The sequence below is a fragment of the Rhamphochromis sp. 'chilingali' genome (assembly GCF_963969265.1).
Source record: "Rhamphochromis sp. 'chilingali' genome assembly, chromosome: 9".
Lineage (NCBI taxonomy): Eukaryota > Metazoa > Chordata > Actinopteri > Cichliformes > Cichlidae > Rhamphochromis > Rhamphochromis sp. 'chilingali'.
The window spans coordinates 18,946,845-18,969,107 of record NC_137936.1 but is presented as its reverse complement, the minus strand read 5'-3'; the positions used below and the strand labels follow the sequence as shown (position 1 = coordinate 18,969,107).

Sequence of the window (22,263 nt, the reverse complement as noted above, 5' to 3'; positions counted from 1 at the left end):
GTTGAAATAGATTTCCATGGATCAGCCAGTCACCAAGGGGTCACATATTGATTTATTCATCAGCTCAGTTCTGACTTGGGGACAGGATTGACCATAGGGCCATTGTAAATTCAGTGGAAAAATAAGCCAGACTTAATGTATATGTATTCTTTTGCTCTAGTTATTTTGCGGCAGCTACGGTTGTTTTTTCTTTTCTTCTTGTGTGCCTAAGGGTTTAATACAAATTGTCAAGATGGTTAGAAAACAGTCTCATTACACAACAACAGTATGTTTTAAATATTTTTAACAGTTTGTAAAAGCTGCTTAAAACCTCCAGGAAACATACAGCTTCAGTAGTGTTCACAATATCATAAGCACGCACAGTATGCAGTTAAAAGCAATGCAGCACAAAATGACTGCAAGAAAAACTGCCTTTATGAAACTTTAATTGGAATATATTATATCAAAGTGGTGTTTGAAGTGCAGGCATAATAATCCATAGTGTGGGTTATTGTAACTCTGGTGTCAGCCAGGAAGATAGAAAATCTAAATGCAAGTGTTAAAAAAATCTTCTATTCATATCATGTCCAAATATACTAGAAAATTTGATTTATTTGTATTTATTTTCCATGTAAACCACATCAGAATTTCTTTTCTCTTTTTCACTCTAATAACAAAAATCCAAAGTGAGTACACCCCCTCATATCCGGTCGTTAAGTGATGACGTGACGAATCCTACTTCCGGTCCTAAAGTAGTCTGCGTTTAATATGGCTTTTGTGTTGTTAACATGTTTAATGTTTTGTATTTTCTTCTATTTAATCTCAAAAAGCTCCTAAAACAGTCAGTGATCACTGCTGACCTCCCTCGGCTTTTATTACCGCTAATCATTTATTTAAGCTCAGTTTTTAAAACCTTAGGATGTAACTACAGCCCAGCCCATGCAGCAGTATATGAATGACTAACCTCGTATTGTGGATGGATTATCTCAGTTGTTCTCCTGGCTGAAGTTTGGTCCATTTACAGCATCCTGCCATGCGATTACATTTGTTCCTGACCACCGAGAATACTCACGTTAACTTTTATCGAGTGGAAAAAAAGTTAGCTTGTTTATATTATGCTAACATAGCTGTGTCACTAGCGGTCACGTAGCACATCATTATATACCAGCTAGCCAAACTTCAGTAACCCTACAAACGTCACTGCTGTTTAGTTTTCTGTCTTCATTTATGTTGGAAGTGATAACAGAGCTGTACGTTTTAATTTGTTTCCAAAACCCCGCAGTCAGGACATGCTATATTGTATTTAGATAGAAGCTAGCAAGCTAACTTTCTGCTAACTTCTAACTCGTTAAATGTCATAAATTCCGTTTTCATGGATGCCTGGATGTTAAACTCAATTGTTACACCTGGTAGAGCAGAGCGCTGATCATTTTATTAAAGATGAAAGACTTTAGACAGTTTTTCAACTCTCAGTAATGCCATAGTGATCGTTTGATATATGGACCTGCAGCAGAGTTTAGGCCCAGACACGGCTAGTGACGTCAGACTTAACAACCGGATTGTACTGACCAAAATGTCCCTCAGACATAATTTTCATCTAAGAGCAGTTGCTGGATTTCCTCCCAGCCCAGTTTTTGTGTTCAGTGCTTAGTAAGGAAAGTTTAGGGGACTTGGTTGTACAATAAGAAGGTAAAAGGGAGTTCAATATTGTCTGTTTTGACTCTTAAGTGCCTGTTGTCTGTTGAGATTTACCTTTTGTCATGTTTTTGCTGGAGAAAGGCTATGGCTGCCCAAGTAAGTTGTCATGCTGAGTGAAAGGAAGTGGTGCAGTGTGAGTAACTTGTGTGAGCTATAGCACTGATTGCAGTGGTCGCATCTTAAACATCAACAGCGGGCCTGTGTTCTCAGCTAGCAGGGACCCACACTGCTGTCTTTGTCCTGCTCCCAGTCCCACCGGGATAGATCACACTTGCTCCAAACACATGCACATCTATTCAAATACATAGCATAAAAACTTTAATGCCATGGGAGGTGGGTCTTTGAAACTAGTTTCATTTTCAACGCGATTCATTTCTAGCATTAAAATAGTGCTGATGACACAGTGCATAAAAGTTCATCATATCAGGCAGTTGAATCTTAAAACAACAGCAGGAAGAACCTTTCATTTTCTTTCTTGTGTTGTCTAGACTTGTCTGTTTCTTCTTGCTTCACCCAAACGACAAAACTGTAGAGATGGTGTGGGCATGCCGGGAATTCTCACAGAAACATTAGAGTCATTCCTCTCGTCATGTTTCATTGCTGGTCAAATGTGGGGGGTGGATAGAGCTTTGATTTTTGTTGTTGTTTTTTCCCCTCTAAGACCCTGTCTCTGCATAAGAAAACTAAAATCTTGTCAACCCATAGGTTCCTAGGTTAAGAAGAGAGGAAAAAATGAGCTAATGGATCTGTTTTTGAGGCTTAATCTGCAAATTAGCCCTCAGGAAATCTCTGTAGCTTGGAGCTAATGACTGCTAATAAGCCATACTATTACTGCAACCCAACTCAACTCTTTGGGCAGTAGCAGGTGGTGGTGCTGCTGTGTGCATTTGAACCATCACATTCTCCCTGCCGAGACAAATGTGGCTCTAATAGACTTAAAGGCTGTACATACAATGACTGTCCCTCAAGGGAGTCTGTGTTAGTGAGGTGAAGTTCTGCAGAGATAATTAGTGTTTCCCCTTCATGCTTTGGGGATTACTGTCTGTGTGGTTAATTTAACACCTACAAGTATCCAAACATTAAACCACCTGTTGGCACACAGAGAGCAGATAGGTTTCCCTTAGGATAATAGAGGTAATTGCATTTCATTCCAATATGACATAAAGCAGCTACCAGCTCATCTGCAAAAAAGGGTAGATACCCAATTACAGGCAAACTCATTTAGGTTTTAACTGAGTAGAAATCACAAACCAAATGGGTCCCTATACATGACATGGTTTTTTCTTAATCTCTGTCTGCTCTTTAACAGTTAAATTAATGAAACTCACTGGGTGGCCTGGAGCAACCACACGCACAAATGGATTGTTTTTGATGTCTTACATAACCCGGTGGAATTGATGCATTCTCTCCATTTCTGCGATTATAAGTTCTTCTCTCTGTGGCGACCTGGGACTTGATTGAAGTTTTTTTCTTTTTGTGCTGATGTAATGTGTGAAGGGAATACATCCAAAAAGTACCACAGTCATTTGGGATCATTTCCCTTTAACACAAATGTATTAATGACAGCCCACCCCATCCCCAAATCTGGAAATTCAGTCAGTCTCCGAAGGGCTTGTTAGATGACGGTGTGTTGATGTCTCAACATTTTGGCTGGTCGTGCAGCTCTCGATATTTGTAATCTGGTTCGTTGTGCTACTTCTGCTGCTGCTGGGTTGTAGACATGAGTGTACGATTCAGTTTTTACTACCATTTTGAAGAAATGTTGGTACAGAAGCTCAAAGATTCACAGATTATATACAGGGAGATGTACGGGTCAGGCCTCAGCTTCATCCAGCTGCAGCTGGACCCCAGTTAATCCTGTGGGCTTCCTGGCACCTTGTACTATCTCTGTGTTGGTTCTGCCAGTCACATGGTAACCCATCAGTAATCAGACAATTTCCTGAGTCTTGCTGGGAGATTTACAAATTCCCTGCTGCTTTTCCTAGTACTACACATCTTCATGCTAATAAGCCCTACTTCAGCAACACTCGTGCAAGCAAGATGAGCTACGCATGTATGCACACTAACATTCTTCATCTTTTATATTGTGTGTATGTTTGTGTGTGTTTTTAACATACTCATGTGAGAGTAAGCTAAACACTAAAGCTGACTGATCTTGTTCAAATGAAACTGGACATTGGGCACTGGCAGTCCTGTTTCCCCTTCTGTGTTGTTTTTCTCCTCATTTTCTGCCATGAGTCAGACACAACCACAACTGTCGTGCACATTGCCCAGTTGCTAGGCAGTGGACAGTATTTATTTTCCCCCTATTTTCCACTTTTCCTCGTCTGCTGCTTTTCCACCAGCAGTGTGATCCCTTGCTGCATTTTCTTCATATAATTAAAGTATATGCATCAATTTGTTTGTCGTTTCATGTCCTTGCGTATACTGAAAATATATTTTTTTTAAAGAAGGGGCTAAGTCTAGCATGTGGGGCAGTTGGATTGTCTGACATTTTGTGTATTCAGTCACAAGTTATAGGTAACTGTGGAGGGACTCTATTCAGCACTGACTCATGAAATGTTTCCTAGCACTAGTATTGAAATGGCATGTGGGAATGACTTGTCTCTGTGTTTATGGATCTGCAGTCTTCTGGACTTGTGTAGTTCAAAATGAGACATGGTGATCAAAGTATGCTGTGTGAAAATAACAGGATTGGTAGTATCAGTGCAATTATCACAGAAAGTATTTGTATTATACGATATCAAAAGCTTCTAGTTATTTGTTAATCAAAGCAGCAGTGGCATCAAGGTATGTGCCAGACATCATTACTCATTTCTGTTAGCAGTTTTAGCTTCACAGGTCAAACTCCAAAGTGCTTGTTTACTACTTTCAGAAGAATCTGTGTGTAGGTGTGGTAAGAGAAAGGCTAGCTATCTCAGCTCTGGTCAGTCAGATTTATAAACTCTGTGTTTTTTCCCAAGAGGGCCCTGTTATTGCTATATAGTTAAAATAACTACTAGGGATGGGTATCGTTTAGGTTTTATCCGATACTGGTGCCAAACCGGTACTTTTGAAACTGCCAGTGCTTAAACGGTGCTCAAACCGGTGCTTAAAGAATGGAGAACACAAAATTGGTCCAAAAACCTCTCATGTTCAGCTGTTTCTTTTGTAAAAAGATAACAATGTTAGCCTTTTCTGCAGCTATGGGGCATATATGGTATCACTCTTGGCTGGAAACAGTGCTTAATCAATGGAAAAAACACAAACTTTGTCCAAAAACCTCTCATGTTTTGCTGTTTTCCACTTTTTCTTTGGTCATTTTAGCCTTTTAGGCCAGGGTGAAGGGAGTATCTGCCATCAAACAAGAAGACAGCCGCATGTAACTACGACAGTGTTTGCTAGTTCACCTTACATGCATTAATGTAATAACGCGGTTAGCCTACTCAACGTAAATTACACACGAACAACATTAAGCTACTCCCGCAGAGAAGAACAGCTGCTGCTGCATCATCATCCTCATCATTTCTGCTACACTGGCAGGGCTAGGGGCCAGGACTCTCCTCTTCAGGTTTTTGGGGGATGTTGCTAACTCCAGGTCCAATAACAGGCAACCCACCCGCAGTAGATGTGCCCGGTGTGAGGTCTCGCAGCAAGCTATCAAATACGGCGCATTTCTCGGCTTTTAAAAAAAACGCTCTGCGTCGCCAGGTCTTTCATCAGATTCGAGGTGTTACCTCCTTTGCACTGTATCACAGTATCAGCTTAAAGCACTTGTTGCAGGCTGCTGAGTTTGCATATTTTGCTGTGAAGTACAGCCAGACTTTTGAACGCTTCGCCTTGGGCATTTTTAATCTGTAGCTCTGCTCTAAAAGAACGTACGTACCTGGACCCGCCTACTATCCTCAGAAACGTAAAATGATTGGCTAGAAGTGTATCACAGCTCAGGAAAAAAAAAGCACCGGAAAAAAAGCACAGAAATAAAGCACCAAAATGTGCGCTGCTTTTCGGTCTGGTTACTACCGTTTATGTTAGAACTGGTGCGATACCGGTACCCATCCCTATTAACTACTAGGGCTGGGCGATATGGCCTAAAATACATATCGCGGTATAATTTGAAGCACGTGCGGTAACGATATATATCGCGATATATTCTTTTCTTCTGTATAAGTGTTTTCCACACTATTTAAGTGGGCACACTTAAAATCCTTTAATTTTCTCAAAAATCGAGATTGTGCCTTATGTATGAATTCTGGTTGTGCTTAAGGACCTCGAACCGATTTTGGCGTGCAGAAATCTGTTAAAAAATGTTTTAGTACAACTTTGGTAAGCGGCACTGCTTGATGGATTGTCAGAGCATTACGGCTGCCGCAGTGAGGAGCTTCGTGGAGTAATCTGGGTCCAAAACTCCAAAAGAACACAGAGTTAAAAACAGTCTAAATTCTTTCATCTTTAATAAAATCATCAGCGTTGCTGCTTTACCAGGTGTAACAATTAAGTTTAACATCCATGAAAACAGAATTTATTAAATTTAACAGAGTTAGAAGTTAACAGGAGTTAGCTCGCTAGTTTCCACCTAAACATTTCATACCATGTTCTGACTGAGAGATTTTTGAAACCAATTAAAACGTACAGCTCTGCTATCACTTCCAACATAAATGAAGACAGAAAACTAAACAGCAGTGCCGTTTGTAGGGTTACTGAAGTTGGACTACCTGGTATATAATGTTGTGCTACGTGATTGCTAGCGACACAGCTATGTTAGCATGACATTAGCACAGTGGAGCTGGAGGATGAACGCCAACTTTTTTTCCACTCGATAAAAGTTAACGTGAGGGATTCTGGTGGTTATAGACAAATGCAATCACATAGCAGGATGCTATACACGGGCCAAACTTCAGTCAGGAGAACAACTGAGATTATTCATCCACAATACGAGGTTAGTTATTAATATACTGCAACAACATGGGAATAGAACAGCTGTGAGAGAATTCAACATTAATGAATCAATGTTACGGAAGTGGAGGAAGCGCAGTTTTTGGCTTTCCCCATATTTCAAAAGTGCTTCATCTCTTTGCTATGACTGTCGGCTGGCATAATTTGCAGATGATAATGGTTGTAGCCGCTGCGATGCTTTCAACCAAAACAGGCGCAGCTTGATGACATCATCAACATACGCTATCGCGATAGAGCGGTATAGTCAAAATCTCTATTGTCTATCGTATATCGTTTATATCGCCCAATCACCCAGCCCTATTAACTACTACTAAATACTACTGCTTCAGCTTATACAACATAAATAAAACAAGAAAAGTCTATGACAGCAAATATGATTTATTCAAGTGTAAGTATTTGATCTGAACTCTGAGAATAATAATCGATTAAAATGTTGTGAACACCCCACATTTTTATTTATTCTACCTGCATCATTGTTATTTGAAATACGGAATCAGTTTGTAATTTTTACTTTACACTCAAAGAGCCAGGGACAGTCCATCTTTCTTCCATTTCTTCATAATGTGCCGCAGAGACTGTGTTGCCTCATGAATACTCCATCATGGTGTGAATTGCAAGTTGCCTCATAACCATGAGGATAACGTAAATTTGAGAATGTCGCAATATCCTGCTGAACAACAGCACAATTTCACCTTTTGTCCACTCAGACATTGCTGTGGTTTTTGGTCATATATTTAATCATAGTACACACCGCACACAAAGCGACTTTAGTTAATCTAAATCGTTGGATGTTTGTGTAAGCTGTTTTTATTGAAAGGCGAACTGCATGTGATCTATTAGTGTCTTCACTTGTATACCATGGAGGAGTAGGAGCTGACAGCTGTCTGTGGAAAGTATCTTGGCCCATTCCTACCCTGGGGCTTGATTGTGCATGCTGCGTAGCAGTGTATTTTGAGGGTCATCCCATGAAGACTTTACCCCAGGCGAGTACGAGCAGAGAGTGCACTGACAGGCACCCCTGGGTGTACGTCTGCGTGTAGTGTTAGATTCCTTGTGGCAGATGAGCTCTCTCTGGTTGCCTCAGGCTGTTAGAATAAACATAGTAGAGGATAAGAAAAGCCTATATCCTATCAGTGCAAGACATTTCCATTAAAATGTTAACTACGATAAAAGTAGTTTCTTGAGAGTGGCTGTGATGTGTCTGCTGTGAAATTAACAGATCCCTGCATTGCCGTTTGAATTCAGACTGTAGAGCTGACTTATGCAGGGGATAAGACGAGGGTCCAGATGTGAGCCAGCCTTACTGGCTGCCTGTTTACATTTCTCAGCTAACAGGAGCATATTTTTAACCTCTGCCTGTTTTTGTTCTCTCTGCAGGTGCTGGGGAGTCGGGGAAGAGCACCATTGTGAAGCAGATGAAGTGAGTGACTGCTCATTGTTTTGCTTTTCCTCCCATCATGAATGCCAATTCAGTATATGTTTTAAGCATAAGTGATTGTATAAAATCACTTATGCTTAAGTATAAATGTGCCATTGGTGTTGTTTAACTATTTATTTTAAGTACATCTTGAGCCACCTGTTTTTCTTTTGTTTTGTGTGAACAAATTAGTGAGAGAGCTATAATCTTGGAAAAAAAAATCACATATTTCTTTTATGCATTTTAATAATGGAGCCTTTAATAATGGCTTAAGGCTCCATTATTAAAAGATAAATAAGACAAATTGTTGCTTTGTGCCACTATAAAACAGTAATATTTGGTGTGTGTGGTTCAATAACAATAAAAGTACATTTAAAGCAGAAATTATAAGGAACTGTATACTGTAGCTAATATACACAGAATATTTATATATTTATCACAAGTGTTAATTTTATTTGTCAAAAGTGATGATTTTATATTGTGCAGGCCAGATGGTTGCTTCATAACCTGAAACTGTCAGACAGACTGATAAGGATACAAGGATTTTTTTAGAGGTTTTGTAGAAATATTTACACCAGATGTAGTAATTGTATGAGAAGCTCGTCATACAAGCACTAATATGGTTTCTCCTGTGTATTTATAGGCTTTGATTACTCTGTACTCATAAATGAAACTGCTGGTCTCTCGCCTGATTCTCACTCTCATCAGTCTCTGAAACACTCTTTACTCGCTCTTACACTGATATCGAACATTTATTTCCGGTGCACGAATGCATAAAATACGCATCAGGTCATACACATTGTGTAGATTTTCTTCACTTGCTGCAGCTTACTAAGCACTCATATAGTTCTTGAAAACCTGCTCACAGGCACATTAATATGCTTGATGTGGGTTGTTTTTTTTTCTTGTTTTTTTTCGATGCATCATTAGCATTAATCCCATAGTAACTAAAAAAGAGAGAGAAAGAGATTCAGCATTTTTGTCTTCCTTCGTCAGAGTACAAAATAAATTTAATATTTGGTGTGTGGAATTTTTCCATTACTAATAATGATGAAAAGAAGAATTTTTGTTGTAAAAAAGGTGTGAGACTCCCAGGGGGCCTGCAGCATTACTGAGGGGGTTTCTTTTAATCTAGTTTTGAAAATATTAAAGTACTATAAATAAATTCTACTGGTAAACATCCAGGTTGTGACAACTTGAGCTTGCCAAAAAATTTGACATTTCCAGGAAATGACAAAATGAGTGGATTACAATTTTTTTGAGTTCTCTAAAAAATTCCCTCCGGTCCACAGGGCATACAGGCCCATTATACCCACCGGTGTCCCCCTCACAGAAGTTGGGGCAGCCCAAAAGTGACGCCACATCCGCTGGTGAAAGTCAGAGAAAAAACTTAGGAAGAAAAAACAATAAACTTGTTCAAAGAATATTGTAGCAAGTAGCCACGCCCTCAGTGCCGCCACAGATGGTGATGAGGCTGTGGGGATGTCACTCTTTTGTACATGACACCACAGACCAATACAACAACCATTATAGGCCTTGAAACCAGCAGTCATAAAATGGTTAAATGAGGAAAAAAATCAACAAGATTGATATAGTTAAGAAAAACTAAACTAAATACTAAAACTACATGTGACAAAACACTTTAGTTAACAGAAATAAAAATAAAAACTGGTCTTTTGAAAAGAATTAAACTGAAAGTATTTTGTGAACTTGGGAAGTTAACTGATATAAAATAAACACAATGATGCTGCCTGATGAGGCACTGATGAGTGTGTCTACAACACTGAGTCTGCTGCATTCATGATGTTTTGTGTTTTTCCTGTAAAATGTGTTGACTTTTCCCAAATCTAGCCTTTGACACATGCCCTCCGTACAGTAATAAAAGAAAACAAAGTAATAGTTAAAAAGACTGAAACTAACACTTTAACTAATAAAAACTAAATTTAAACTAAGCATATTCCAACAATAAAAACTAAATTAAAATAAGAAAATCCACTCACTCTTCTAATACTCTTGGTGTTTATAACCTTTCCAGAAATCAAACATGTTGTTGCATTTTGATGGATGATGTGCGAGTACTTTCTGTGTTGACATATAAATAAAATCTTGAGGTTTTGCAGACATGTGACCGGTAACCACGTGACGTTAACTTGTCTGTAATTTTGGATGTGTGACAATTCGATGACTAAGCTCCCAGTCATATGCCCTAGAGAATGGTCAACCATCGCCACTCATAAGGGAAAACTGAGTATTCCCTGATTGGTTGAGAGTCAGTCATCTGACTGCCACTGGTTTTCAGGGAAAAATGTTTATTTCCCAATCAGCTGAGGGGGAAAAAAACACCTTGTGATTGCTTTGGTCACTAATACAGTCCCAATCAAAAGTTTTAAGACCAATTAAAAAATGGCAAAAAAAAAACATATTTTGCTTGGTTGGACCTTACCAAGGTTCAAATCAGACCTTCATGTTGAAGGTCTGATTTGAAGAAATGGCAGTGAGCTCCCAGATCCAGCTGAGTCAGCAGTAGGAAAAATCTGCTTTTCACAGGAACTTGGTAACAGCAATAAGAGAATACGTAGTTTATTCCAAGAAGATATGGTCTCTCTCCCATATATAATATCTTACTGGAACCGATATGTTCCAGATATCAACTGGAAGACAGTCTGGATGATCCCCCATAAATATTTGATTGTAAATAAGGTGAAGGAAGTTTCATTTAAAATTCTACATAAATGTTATCCAGCCAGTCACTACATGGTAAAATTTAAAAGAGACATAAAGAATAATTGTACTTTCTGTGGGGATCACCCAGAAACGGTGACATCTTTTTTTGTACTGTTCTTCAAACAGAGATGTGGAAGGAATTTAGCAGGTTTGTTATTGTCCATATTTTAAGGGAGTTTTCTTTACGACGGGAAAATGTTTTATTCTGTTTCTTTAAGTTCCCCAAGAAGAATGATAAATGTTTTTTTTATAATAAATTTGTTAATACTTTAAATTTTTTATCCATAAATGTAAGTTTACTAATAAAACACCATATTTCTGTCATTTTCTTAAGGATGTGGAATTGTACATACAATCAATATCAGACTCCACCAACAAAAAGGCTCTCAAAACAATATATATGTGAAATTTTGCGTGTATTCATATAATTATTACTTTTTTCTTTTTACCCCTGGTTTTGTGTGTTCATGTTCTGTTCTTCTGTATACTTCATCTGTTCGTGTGTTGTAAACTCATTATTTGTTAAATAAAGTTCTTTAAATAAAAAAAAGAAAAAAAAAAAGCAAAGAAATGGCAGTGAGACAAAACTTTTTTTTTTGAGCATGCAATTTATTGGAAACAACACTTAAACTGAAACAGACTGCTTTACAGCTGATCGAACGTTTAGGACCACACCTCCAAAAAAAACTGTAACACCAGTTGTCACCACACAGACGAGGGCCCTAAGTCATGAGGGATGCTCTCTGCAACATTTGGACATAGCCAGCTGGGTTTTGACGCCTCTGCACCTCCTGAAGCTCCATTGTTCCACCGAAGGAAAAAGCGGCCCCTTATGGCGCCCACTGTGGCGCCTAGAAATCATCTCAGGTGGGATCTGTTTGTCATGCCAGTAACGTTGGAAACCATAAGGACCATCAAGGTGAAATTTTTTTTTCTCATCAAAGAATAAAATTTTCTTCCACCTTTCAATGTCCCATGTTTGGTGCTCTCCTGCAAAGTCCAAACGGTCAGTTCTGTGGCATTCAAGGAGACTATGTCTTTGAAGATGTTTTTGTTTTTGAAGCCCTTCAGTCTCAGATGCTGTCTGATGCAGTCGGCACCAGTAAGGGTCAAGGATTTGACAGACACCCAGTTGGATCCTCCAGCTCAGTGCTGGTGAAATTGTTTTGGGTCTTCCCCTTGAGATTTTTATTCCATAACCCTCAGGATCATTTAAGAAATTCCAAATGACTGTGTTACTACGTCCCACCTCAACAGCGATGGCGCGTTGCAAGAGACCCTGCTTATGCATTTCAACAACCCGACCACGCTCAAAAAAGAACAGTTTTTTGCCTTCGCCATCAGAACATCATGACAGTGTGACTACCTGACAGAAAATGACAATGAATCCACATTTTTGCACAGATTCGGTCTTTTAAAGGCATGTGGTCCTAAACGTTGATCAGCTGTGAAACAGTGTTGTTTTCAATAAATTGCACGCACAAAAAAAGTTTTGTCCCACTCCCATTTCTTCTTGCTGCATGTTGAAGCTCTACTTGGAACCTTGTTAAGATCCAACCATTGAAAATATGATTTTTATTTTTTTTTTTGTGTGGCATTTTTCAAGTGGTCTTAAACTTTTGATCCGGACTGTATGTTTGTGGACTTGGTGGAAGTGATGAGCTCGTCTAGAAACCGCTGTAGTGAATATGAAAAGTATAACGCAAAGTTGACATAGAGATCGATTGCCTTCAAATTAAAAGTTACATACTTTAAAACATAGTTGCTGCAGAACAGCTTTTGCTTTGACGACAAAGGTCTCCAAGTTGAACTACCGATCAGTTGGCAGTCAGTAGGAGGTTTTTGGTGTAGGACCTTCTTTGCAACTAATTTCACATAGCAAGAGCCAGAAAAGTTCAGGAATCACTTCCAACCAGCCGGGAACACATTTTTCCTTAGCAACTGGCAGTTGCTTCATGTCCATTATGGCGGAAAACTCCCAAGCAATGTGCGCCTGACATCACATGAGAAACCTCATGTGATGTTTGAACAGTTTTGTGCCAAATATCAAGTTCCTGATTGTTCTTAGTTGTAAATAGTTTAATGACAAGTTTATTTTTGCCTTACAAGACTGTCACTTGTAAGGACGTAATTCTCTAAAATCATTTAGTGTGAGAGGAAGCCACCCATGCGCTTTCAGTAATTTTGGCTGCGCCTCACATTGCTTCACAGTGGGCTCTCTTGCATTTTAATGAGGTCCTATTCAGCACATCACACAACCACTGAACATCCTGGCTGAGGCAGGCTGGGGAAGATAGTTCTGTTTGGTTTCCAGCCCAGAGGCTTCTGTCTTTTCAAACAAATGCTTTTTTCCCCTCTCTACAGTTGTATCTATACAACTCAAAAAGCAAGTAAATATTTGCTCTAGTCTCTTGTAACTGAATGATATAAAACACCTGAACGTTCCCAGTAGCTCAGACCAGCAGCATCACATGCAAATCTGTGTGTGTGTTTGTTGTTGTTGTTGTTTTTTTTTTTTTTAAATTAATCTCATGAAATATACATTTCTATTGTTTTAACAGGTTCTTTTTTTAGGTGTCTGCTACAGTACTTTTCATTATTTTATAGCAGCATTCAGCTTTGTGAATAATTGCTAAGTTTAGTTTTTTAACATAAATTATGTATGGGTTGTTGCTTTATCTGAATCACCATCCTTCCCTCTTTTCTCCAGGATTATTCACGAGGATGGATACTCAGAAGATGAGTGTAGGCAGTACAGAGCGGTCGTCTACAGCAACACAATCCAGTCCATTATGGCTATCATCAAAGCCATGGCCAACCTCAAGGTTGACTATGAGGAGTCTGCCAGAGCGGTATGTCTTTAAAATACAGAACTTTTCACCCAGTGCCATCCTCTCCCTGAGGGAGATATGAGTGAAATGATATTAGTGATGCAAAAATGTTAAGATTTTGCAGCTCTTTTCATAAGTCACCGGAAACTTCTGAGCTTTAGACTTTTAAACTTTGCTCAGTGCACCTGTTGTAATATAATTAATGTTAAATATACATTAAAATGCAGACAAAGGGTCGAAGTGCTCCAATGCTCCCACGTAATTTTAACTTTGCCATTCAAGGTTATACTAAACCTGCAGGATAGTATAGTGCAGTTAAGCTTTAGTGATATCATCTTGACTAATCACTACCAAAATTTTCCTCTCTGCCTTCTTCAAAACCCTTCATATCTTGAGGATTTAAGGATTTGAGGCAGCAGAAATTATGCAGATCAAGAATTTCTCTTTAAGTGCTGTGTGATCTATTCTATTCATAAATGAACACTGGGCAGCAGATATTGAAGATGGAAGCCTGCAGTGTCAGAGTACCACCCATAAAAAGATCACAGAAATAAAGTCAGTCTTTACTCTAGAGAACATGAAACAAAATCATTTGTTCTACTGAGCTATAATTTCTCATGTGATTCTTGCCTCATATTCCACCCCATCTTAGATTCATGCAGGCTGTGAAACTTTGATTGTTTTGTAACTCGAATAATCCTTGATTTGGTTTTTTTAAACACATTTGATATGTTTTCCAAATTTCACCCTCCTGGGTGACCTTTATTTCAGTGTAGCTGTATAAACGTGTGTGCGTGTGCCAGCCAATCCTGACACAACTGCCTGTTGTGTGTCAGGATTGGCTCTGCCAAGGTAGTAAGCGCTGCATGACGGGTTCTGCCGGACAGAGTATTAAAAAGTAATTTTTAAGTTAAGCATACCGCCATTGAGGTGAGCTGCAAAGAGCTTTTTAGTATCCTGTGTCTTTCAATCATTTCAGTCAAGAAGAAACAAGCTGCTTTACTCTACACTTGTTGTGTACATGCGTCTTCATTGTTTACCAAATAAATGTGAATGCAAGGTACTGATATAGGATCAGTTACGGCACTTTCAGACATATACTCCTTTTATCAATCAGATTAATCTTAGTCACATTAACATTGAAGCATTCACAAGATTTAGAGTGCACAGAACTCTTTTGTATGTCTGTGTGTTGCTGAGCTCACTAAAAACATACCTGTTTTGAATCATCACTGAGGGATTTGAGTTTTCGTAATGCAGAATATTGTTTACCTCCCGTAAACTTGACTGCGAGGGGTAAGGGTGAGCTGCAGGACACTGACACAGAGGACAGAGAGAGAATACAAGCATACACGTACTTTTACCATCACTTTGTGGGTATGCCTGGATGAAGCCGTGAGAATCATTAACCCGAGCCTGTTGATTGACTTGTTTGAAGGTCGTACAGTTACAGGAAATTCAAGTTACGTAATGTGGAAAGAAAAAGAAGTCTCTGGTTATGAAACCAGAAGTGTGTAGGGTTTGTAGTTTGTGCTATTTTTAATTGATGCCTATCAAGATATCAGTCTTTAAAATGCAAAATTACCATAAGCACACACAGAATACGTGGAATAACAGCAGGTTTGTTTGTTTTTTCTGTGGCGGTGGCATATAACCAGTTACCAAATTTAATAACTGATTTTAATGAGAATATCAGTAACCCAGGGAATCTTGGCTGTACGCTTCAATAAACACAAGTTTCAATTTTCTCAATTGGTTTAAAAAATAATTCTGTGGTTCAGTGATTGATGGTTTTACTGTAATAATATTTTTTCTGATTTTGCCCTAACTAATGAAGTTAGTATCTTATGTCTCGTAATTATAAAATGTATTCTGAGCCAGGATTATTTTTCCATGCAAACTACAAATACAATGGAAGCTATGTGAAAGCAAAGTCCTGCAGTGTTAGACTTATCAGTCTGTTTCTTCATGAAGAAAAATAAGAATAAATGCATTTTTATATATTGATGTGTATGTTATGTTTTGGTTTTTTTTGCACTAGGATGATGCTCGCCAACTTTTTGCGCTGTCAGGAGCGGCAGAAGAGCAGGGCACCCTGCCAGAGGACCTGTCCAACATCATCCAACGACTGTGGGCTGATGGCGGTGTCCAGAGCTGCTTCACACGGGCCCGAGAGTACCAGCTAAACGACTCTGCAGCCTAGTAAGTGCCTTAATAACCTGGGAGTGGAAAAAAACAAGAAGACATTCGTGGGCGTATCTTGTACTGTAAGGCGTTTAAAAAAAACAAAACAAAAAAACATGTTTAATTAATTTATGAAACCATTCCTTAATCCAGATTTAGAGCTAACGTTTAAAACTACTGCTATAAGTAGGTTAATCCCCAATATCCAAACCTTTTGTTATTTTTGTTCTACTTGTATTTTTTAATTTATTTAATTTACTTTCCATTTGTTTTGCTTTTTTAGTTTGGCCTTTCTTGTTATTAGATTCCTCTTTGTTATGTTTAATATTGTCCTATATTCTCTACTTCATCACATCAAACACTGACAAAGCTTGCGCAGGGAACAGTAATGGTTATTAATATTGAAGACATCAGTGTTTAATTTTATCAGTGGCTTTGCCTTATACGGACAACAGAGTCGAGCTCAGTCTCTCTGCAGGTCTTAATTAGCTCAATGACCCTTATCAGTTAACTGCCCCATTTGTTGGCTGCATCGCTCTAATCTACTGGTGTAATAATGGGAAGAGAATGAGGTAAATGCGAGACGCTACCGGTGCGAGGTGGTTATCACGTCCACCCTCGGGAGTCTTGGGGAATAGAGAGCATTGTTAACCACTATATCCCTACAAGCTTCAGCAGCAATTAACAGCACTGCTTTCTGTTTAAATAGAAACCCTTCGATAATGACACTTTGATCGATGACACCTCCAGATTGTGCTGTGAGGTTTCAGTGTAGTGCTAAGTGCTTCCAGGTGATATTTAGCATCCAGGGAGAATAATATTGTTCTGTGTTTGTGTTGGCCTGTATAATCATAACATCTCAGTCTCGTGTTCACCGCCCTTGTTATAGCTGAGGGGACCCTGAAACTAGGGTTGCAAAGGGGCGGAAAATTTCCGGTAAATTTCCGAAAAGTTTCCGGTAAATTTCCATGGTAAGTTAAGCTTGGGAATTTTGGAAATATTCCATATTGGAAACTGTCCATGGAAATAATGGGAATTATGGAAATTAATGGGAATTTAGGAGAACTAACTGGGAATATATTATTTCCAAGCATAAATATAAACAGAAATCATAAGAAAACCTCCATGCAAAATGTTTTCAACAGATATTTAAACAGATTTATTTGTAAGTACAGTAGAATAGAACACGTTTCAATAACTTGTTTCATGGATGAATAAAAACAGAAATGTTGAGTTCAATATTACCATCCCCTAACCCCGCTCATTCAAAAATGCCCCCTGTCCAAAAATCTCCACAAAGTCCCATTCAAAAGGTTAAATGAAAAATGCCACTTATCCTCCAAAACGTCCCATTAAACATTCAAATCTTCCTTCAAGCAATCCTCTTTTCTCATTTTTGCTCAGTCAACAGACTCTTCCTGGACCTCATCATCATCCAACAACATGTCCACTTCCTCAGCATCCAACTCTGAGTCTTCCTCTTCAGTGTCACTTTCCAGCTTTGTTGAGGATGGCTCTGTGTCAGGCTCAAAGAGCCGTAGGTTTGCCCGAATGCCGACCAGCTTTTCCACTCTCACATTTGTGAGCCTGTTGCGAACCTTTGTGTGGGTGTTCCCAAACAGTGACCAGTTGCGCTCGGAGGCGGCTGATGATGGTGGGATTTGGAGGAGGATGGAGGCTACAGGTGCAAGGGCCTCAGATTCACATAGTCCCTTCCACCAGGTGGCTGCAGATATGTGCTGGCATGACTGCCATATTCCATCCCCTTTCCAAAGGCCTTGCTTTGTTCGATACTTTGCCAAACTGCCTAGAACTTTGCCTTTATCGAGACCCAGGTGGTCAGACATGGCTGTAATGACCGCATAGGCACCGTTGATCTCTTCCCCGGAAAGTATGCCCTTGTCATATTTGGGGTCCAGCATGTATGCTGCTGCATGCACTGGCTTCATGCAGAACTCCCTCCGCTGTTCCAATGACTTGACCACAGCCGTTTCCTCTGCTTTCAGTAGTAGGGAAGTGGGCAGAATTGTCTGGATTTCTTCTTTGAGTTCTGCAAAAAGGCACTGGACATCTAACAAGATGGCACCATCCCCCTCTATCTTCGCTATTGCTGCTGCAATAGGTTTGAGGATTTTCTGACTGCTAGATACTCTTTCCCAGAACACATCATCCAAGATGACCTTCTTGATGTCACTGTCGATGCCTACAGACTGGGATATGGCCATCTCTTGCAGAGACTCCTTTCCCTCCAGAAGGCTGTCAAACATGATAACAACACCACCCCATCGCGTTATGCTGGGAAGCTTCAGTGTAGTACTCTTGTTCTTTTCCTTTTGCTTTGACAGAAATGTAGCGGAAGTTACTTGTTTGCCTTTAACATATTTCAGAACTTGCTTCACTCTCTTATTCTGAGTGTCCATTGTTTTTAGTGCCATTATGTCTTTTAGGAGAAGGTTTAGTGTATGGGCTGCACAGCCAATAGTAGTTATATGAGGGTAGGTCTCCTCCACATGTGCCCAGGCAACCTTCATGTTGGCTGCATTGTCAGTGACCAGTGCAAAAACCTTATCTGGTCCAAGGTCATTGATGATCACTTTTAGCTCATCTGCAATGTATTGGCCTGTGTGTCTGTTTTCCTTTGTGTCTACACTCTTGTAGAACACAGGCTGAGGAGTGGTGATTATGTAGTTAATAATTCCTTGTCCCCTGATATTGGACCATCCATCAGAGATGACTGAAATACAGTCAGCTTGGTCAATGGTCTGTTTCACCTTTGCTTGAACTCGACTGAACTCTTCATCCAGTAGATGAGTAGACAATGCATGTCTGGTTGGGGGAATGTATGCTGGTCGGAGAACATTCAAAAATCTCTTCCAGTACACATTGGATGTCAGCATCAGGGGTGAGCTAGTTGCATAGATTGCACGAGCGAAACACTCATCTGCGTTTTTCTGGCTAGTGTCATCCATAAAATCAAAGAATCCTCTGATGCCAGAGGGACCAGGAGCTGATGAGTGGGTATCTGACTCTGATACAGCTGAAACAGATTCATTTTCCCCTTGAGTGGAACTCCTGGCTGCTGCATGTGTTGGGCCTTGAGGAATTTTTTTGCACTTTGCAATGTGCTGCTGCATTTTTGTGGCATTCTTCACGTACGTCTTATCACAATACTTACACATATATACAGATTTCCCTTGTACATTAGCTGGTGTAAAATGTCTCCACACATCAGATAGCGCACGTGGCATTTTTCTGTAAAATAAAACAAGAGCTTGTAAAAATGCTAATGCAATGCAAGAGATCGTAATAATACAATTGCAATATGATAATAAACAGATATAAATAGTAAGGCTAGCTAAACAACTGGAATGATCTTCAAAACAAAACAACCAAATGAGGAAGCTAGCATCTTCTTTATGTTATACTAGCTATGGCTTATTTAGCATCTAACAGATGCTAGCATTTTATTTAGCATCTAACAGATGCTAGCATTTTATTTAGCATCTAACAGATGCTAGCATTTTATTTAGCATCTAACAGATGCTAGCATTTTATTTAGCATCTTATCAGATGCTAGCATTTTATTTAGCATCTTATCAGATTGCTATCTACCAGATTAATACATTTTATGTGATATTCACAATTTAAACATTTAATGAATATATTTTCCCATAATATCATCAAAACTTACCTCACTTGTTAAGTCCACAGGCTCAAATGTGTGCCTTTAATACTCTTTGTCCTTCAGGCTCAAAAGTGTGGTCCATGTGTACATGTGATGGAGGCATGCACAGTGCCAGTAGGTGGTCTCAATAGCCATGCAGCAAGCTTGTGCTCTGTACATGTGATTAAGGAATGGCATGGATATTCAAGTGTATTTGAATTGCATTTGTTTGTTTTTGTCAATATTATGCTAAAATATACTTTCCTCAACTATATTTAAGTTCCCTAAGAAGAGCCAACCTTCAATTTTGAAAATTCCCACTTTATTCCCATAAATTCCCGTTAATTCCCGTTTATTCCCATAAATTCCCGTTAATTCCCGTTAATTCCCATGGAAAGATTCCATCTTTGAAAATTCCGGGAATTTTGCAACCCTACCTGAAACATGCTGCTAACACGGCCTCACATTTAGCACCTCTGGGAGTGGACACTACAGTGTTTCATCATTGCTTTTATAGAGAGCAGAGTGAGTAGGTTGAGGACCAGATGAGTCTGGCACAAGACCATAATCCATATCTGAGCACCTGCTGAGAGGGAGAGAAAGAAAAGGAGGAGATAAAAGAGAAAGAAAATGGCACAGCGCACATTAACCGAGGCCTCTCTTCTATCACACCCTGGATCTGCTCTTCTTCTTCTTCTTCTTCTTTTTGTCTTCATTTTTTTTTAAAAAAGAGGCTTTACCCCTAAGTTTATTACTTTCTCTCATCCACGTCTATATACATAAGCTGGGTCAGTATTGGTCTATCACACATATTTTGCTCTTTGAGTAAAAGATGCTTGGTGTATTTTAGATGTTTTGTCAGTACATCGTTTTCTCAGCAGAACAGCTCCAGCACAAGGCTACAGATCTACTGTAGCCTTGTGCCAGGTGTCTTAAACTTCTGTGTAATAAACGTGACAATATAAAGCCACCAACCTTCCAAAAAACAACTGCAGTTAAGAACCAAATTCTATGAATATACAGGATTTATAAACACAATGATCAAACCAAACACTCTTAAATCTGATGTATGAACACCAAAAGCAGCCTAAACCACTCTCTGGGCTGAGTGGGATTATGATTACACTGTCAGGCATGCTGAATGAGTAGTGGTATGAAAGCTCAAATATTTACACTTGGGTTGTGGTGTTGTTGGAGATTAAATTAAGTTCCAACACTTGCACAGTAACTCTTTTTTTTATGCAGCTGAATACTGCATTAAAAGATGGACAGATTATATGTTCGCCCTGTAGCTCTTTCTGTGTAGTTTATGAGATAAGATGAGATAAACAAAAGACACTGTCCCTTTGTGCTCGTGTCTGTTTAAAGACTAAGATCTCAGTGTCTCAGCAGAATTTTGTATTTGAGCTGCTGATCATACAGCATTATTTTATGATTGCTGAATGTTTGATGAGAAAAAACTTAAGCTTTTACAAACCGCAGGTTGCGACGTTTGCGGCATTTTAAAGCAAGCTTCAAATATTATTTGTAAAACTTTTCAGTTGGTTTAGAGCTATTTTGTGTTACATTTAAGATGCTAATAATTGATCCCCATAGTGAAATTAATTGTCTGCAATTAAAATTCAAGTTAGGAAAAGCCCATTAAGTCCATCTTAAGTATTCGTGACTGTTTTTTTTTTTTGTTTTTTTTGTTTGTTCATTTTTAAATGCGATTGGGTAGATAGAAACTTAAAGGACAAGCAGTCTTGTGGTGTTCTCTGACAGGATGTCAACACATGTAATACGATCATAAATTCGTCTGTGTTTAGACAGCAATGTGCTGCCGGTGCTGTTACTGCCAGCATGAGACATGTCTCACGTCTGTCTCCAGGAACAGATGGGGCTTTGAACCAGAAAGAACATTCTCTCACATCTTACCTCAACAAAGTATCTCAAGATGAAACACCCTTTGTTAGGTTAGAGGAGGATGCTCTAAGGTTGATAAATAGCAATGTGTTTGTATCCTTCCATCAGCTACCTTAATGACCTGGAGAGGATAGCCAAGCCAGACTACATCCCCACACAGCAAGATGTGCTGCGGACTCGAGTCAAGACCACAGGCATTGTGGAAACACATTTCACCTTCAAGGACCTGCACTTCAAGTAAGACTTCTTTTACTGTTTTTCTCGTCTCTTTAAGCTAATTTTATGAAACAAAATTCAAAATTTAAAAAAGATACATTAGGCTGTAACCTGTAACTCTTTTTTGCTTTTCCCCCCAACTGTTTAAACATCAAAAGTGAATAATTGTTTAAGCATGCTAACTAAAAGACATGGATTTGATGAGTCAGGAATTTAACATTTATCTAATAATACAGTTAATCATAGAGCATGAGACGCATCACCTTTACATTTTACCCCTCAGCTATAAACGGATGATGGGGTTTGTCGTCAAACCGCTGGGCAGGTGGATATGCAAGTTTGCAAATGTGATAACTCAAAAAATGAGGCAATGTAGACGTTTGAAATTGATACCTTGGGTGCAGCTGCTGAAGGTCGGACGAGTTCGAATCCTGGTGACCTTGACATCGAGGTCAAGTTTTAAGACAATCTTGTAAATGCAGGATTTTTAAATTGATACCATAGGTGTGTGTGTATTAGTAGGCTGAGGGGTAGTGCTGCATTTTTGTGATTGCTCTGAGCATTCTTATTTACATATTGATAACATTAAATTATGAATGTGAACAAAAAATGACTGAACAAAAGCACTGCAGTCTAATCTGATCTTCCAGGCTTTATAATGTCACTTTAAGCTCTATTTAATATGCACATAAAAACGCCTTTCTCAGAAA

The 22,263-nt window shown here is 39.1% G+C and overlaps 1 protein-coding gene across 1 annotated transcript in view; it reads left to right on the top strand.

Moving 5' to 3' along the window:
* LOC308402715 (guanine nucleotide-binding protein G(i) subunit alpha-2-like) overlaps positions 1 to 22,263 on the top strand; it is a 65,737-nt gene that overhangs the window by 38,333 nt on the left and 5,141 nt on the right. Inside the window, exons 2-5 of the mRNA XM_080891770.1 lie at positions 7,990 to 8,032; positions 13,464 to 13,605; positions 15,626 to 15,786; positions 21,446 to 21,574. Of these exons, the coding sequence (XP_080747896.1) occupies positions 7,990 to 8,032; positions 13,464 to 13,605; positions 15,626 to 15,786; positions 21,446 to 21,574 (475 nt within the window). The remainder of the gene's footprint in view (positions 1 to 7,989; positions 8,033 to 13,463; positions 13,606 to 15,625; positions 15,787 to 21,445; positions 21,575 to 22,263) is intronic.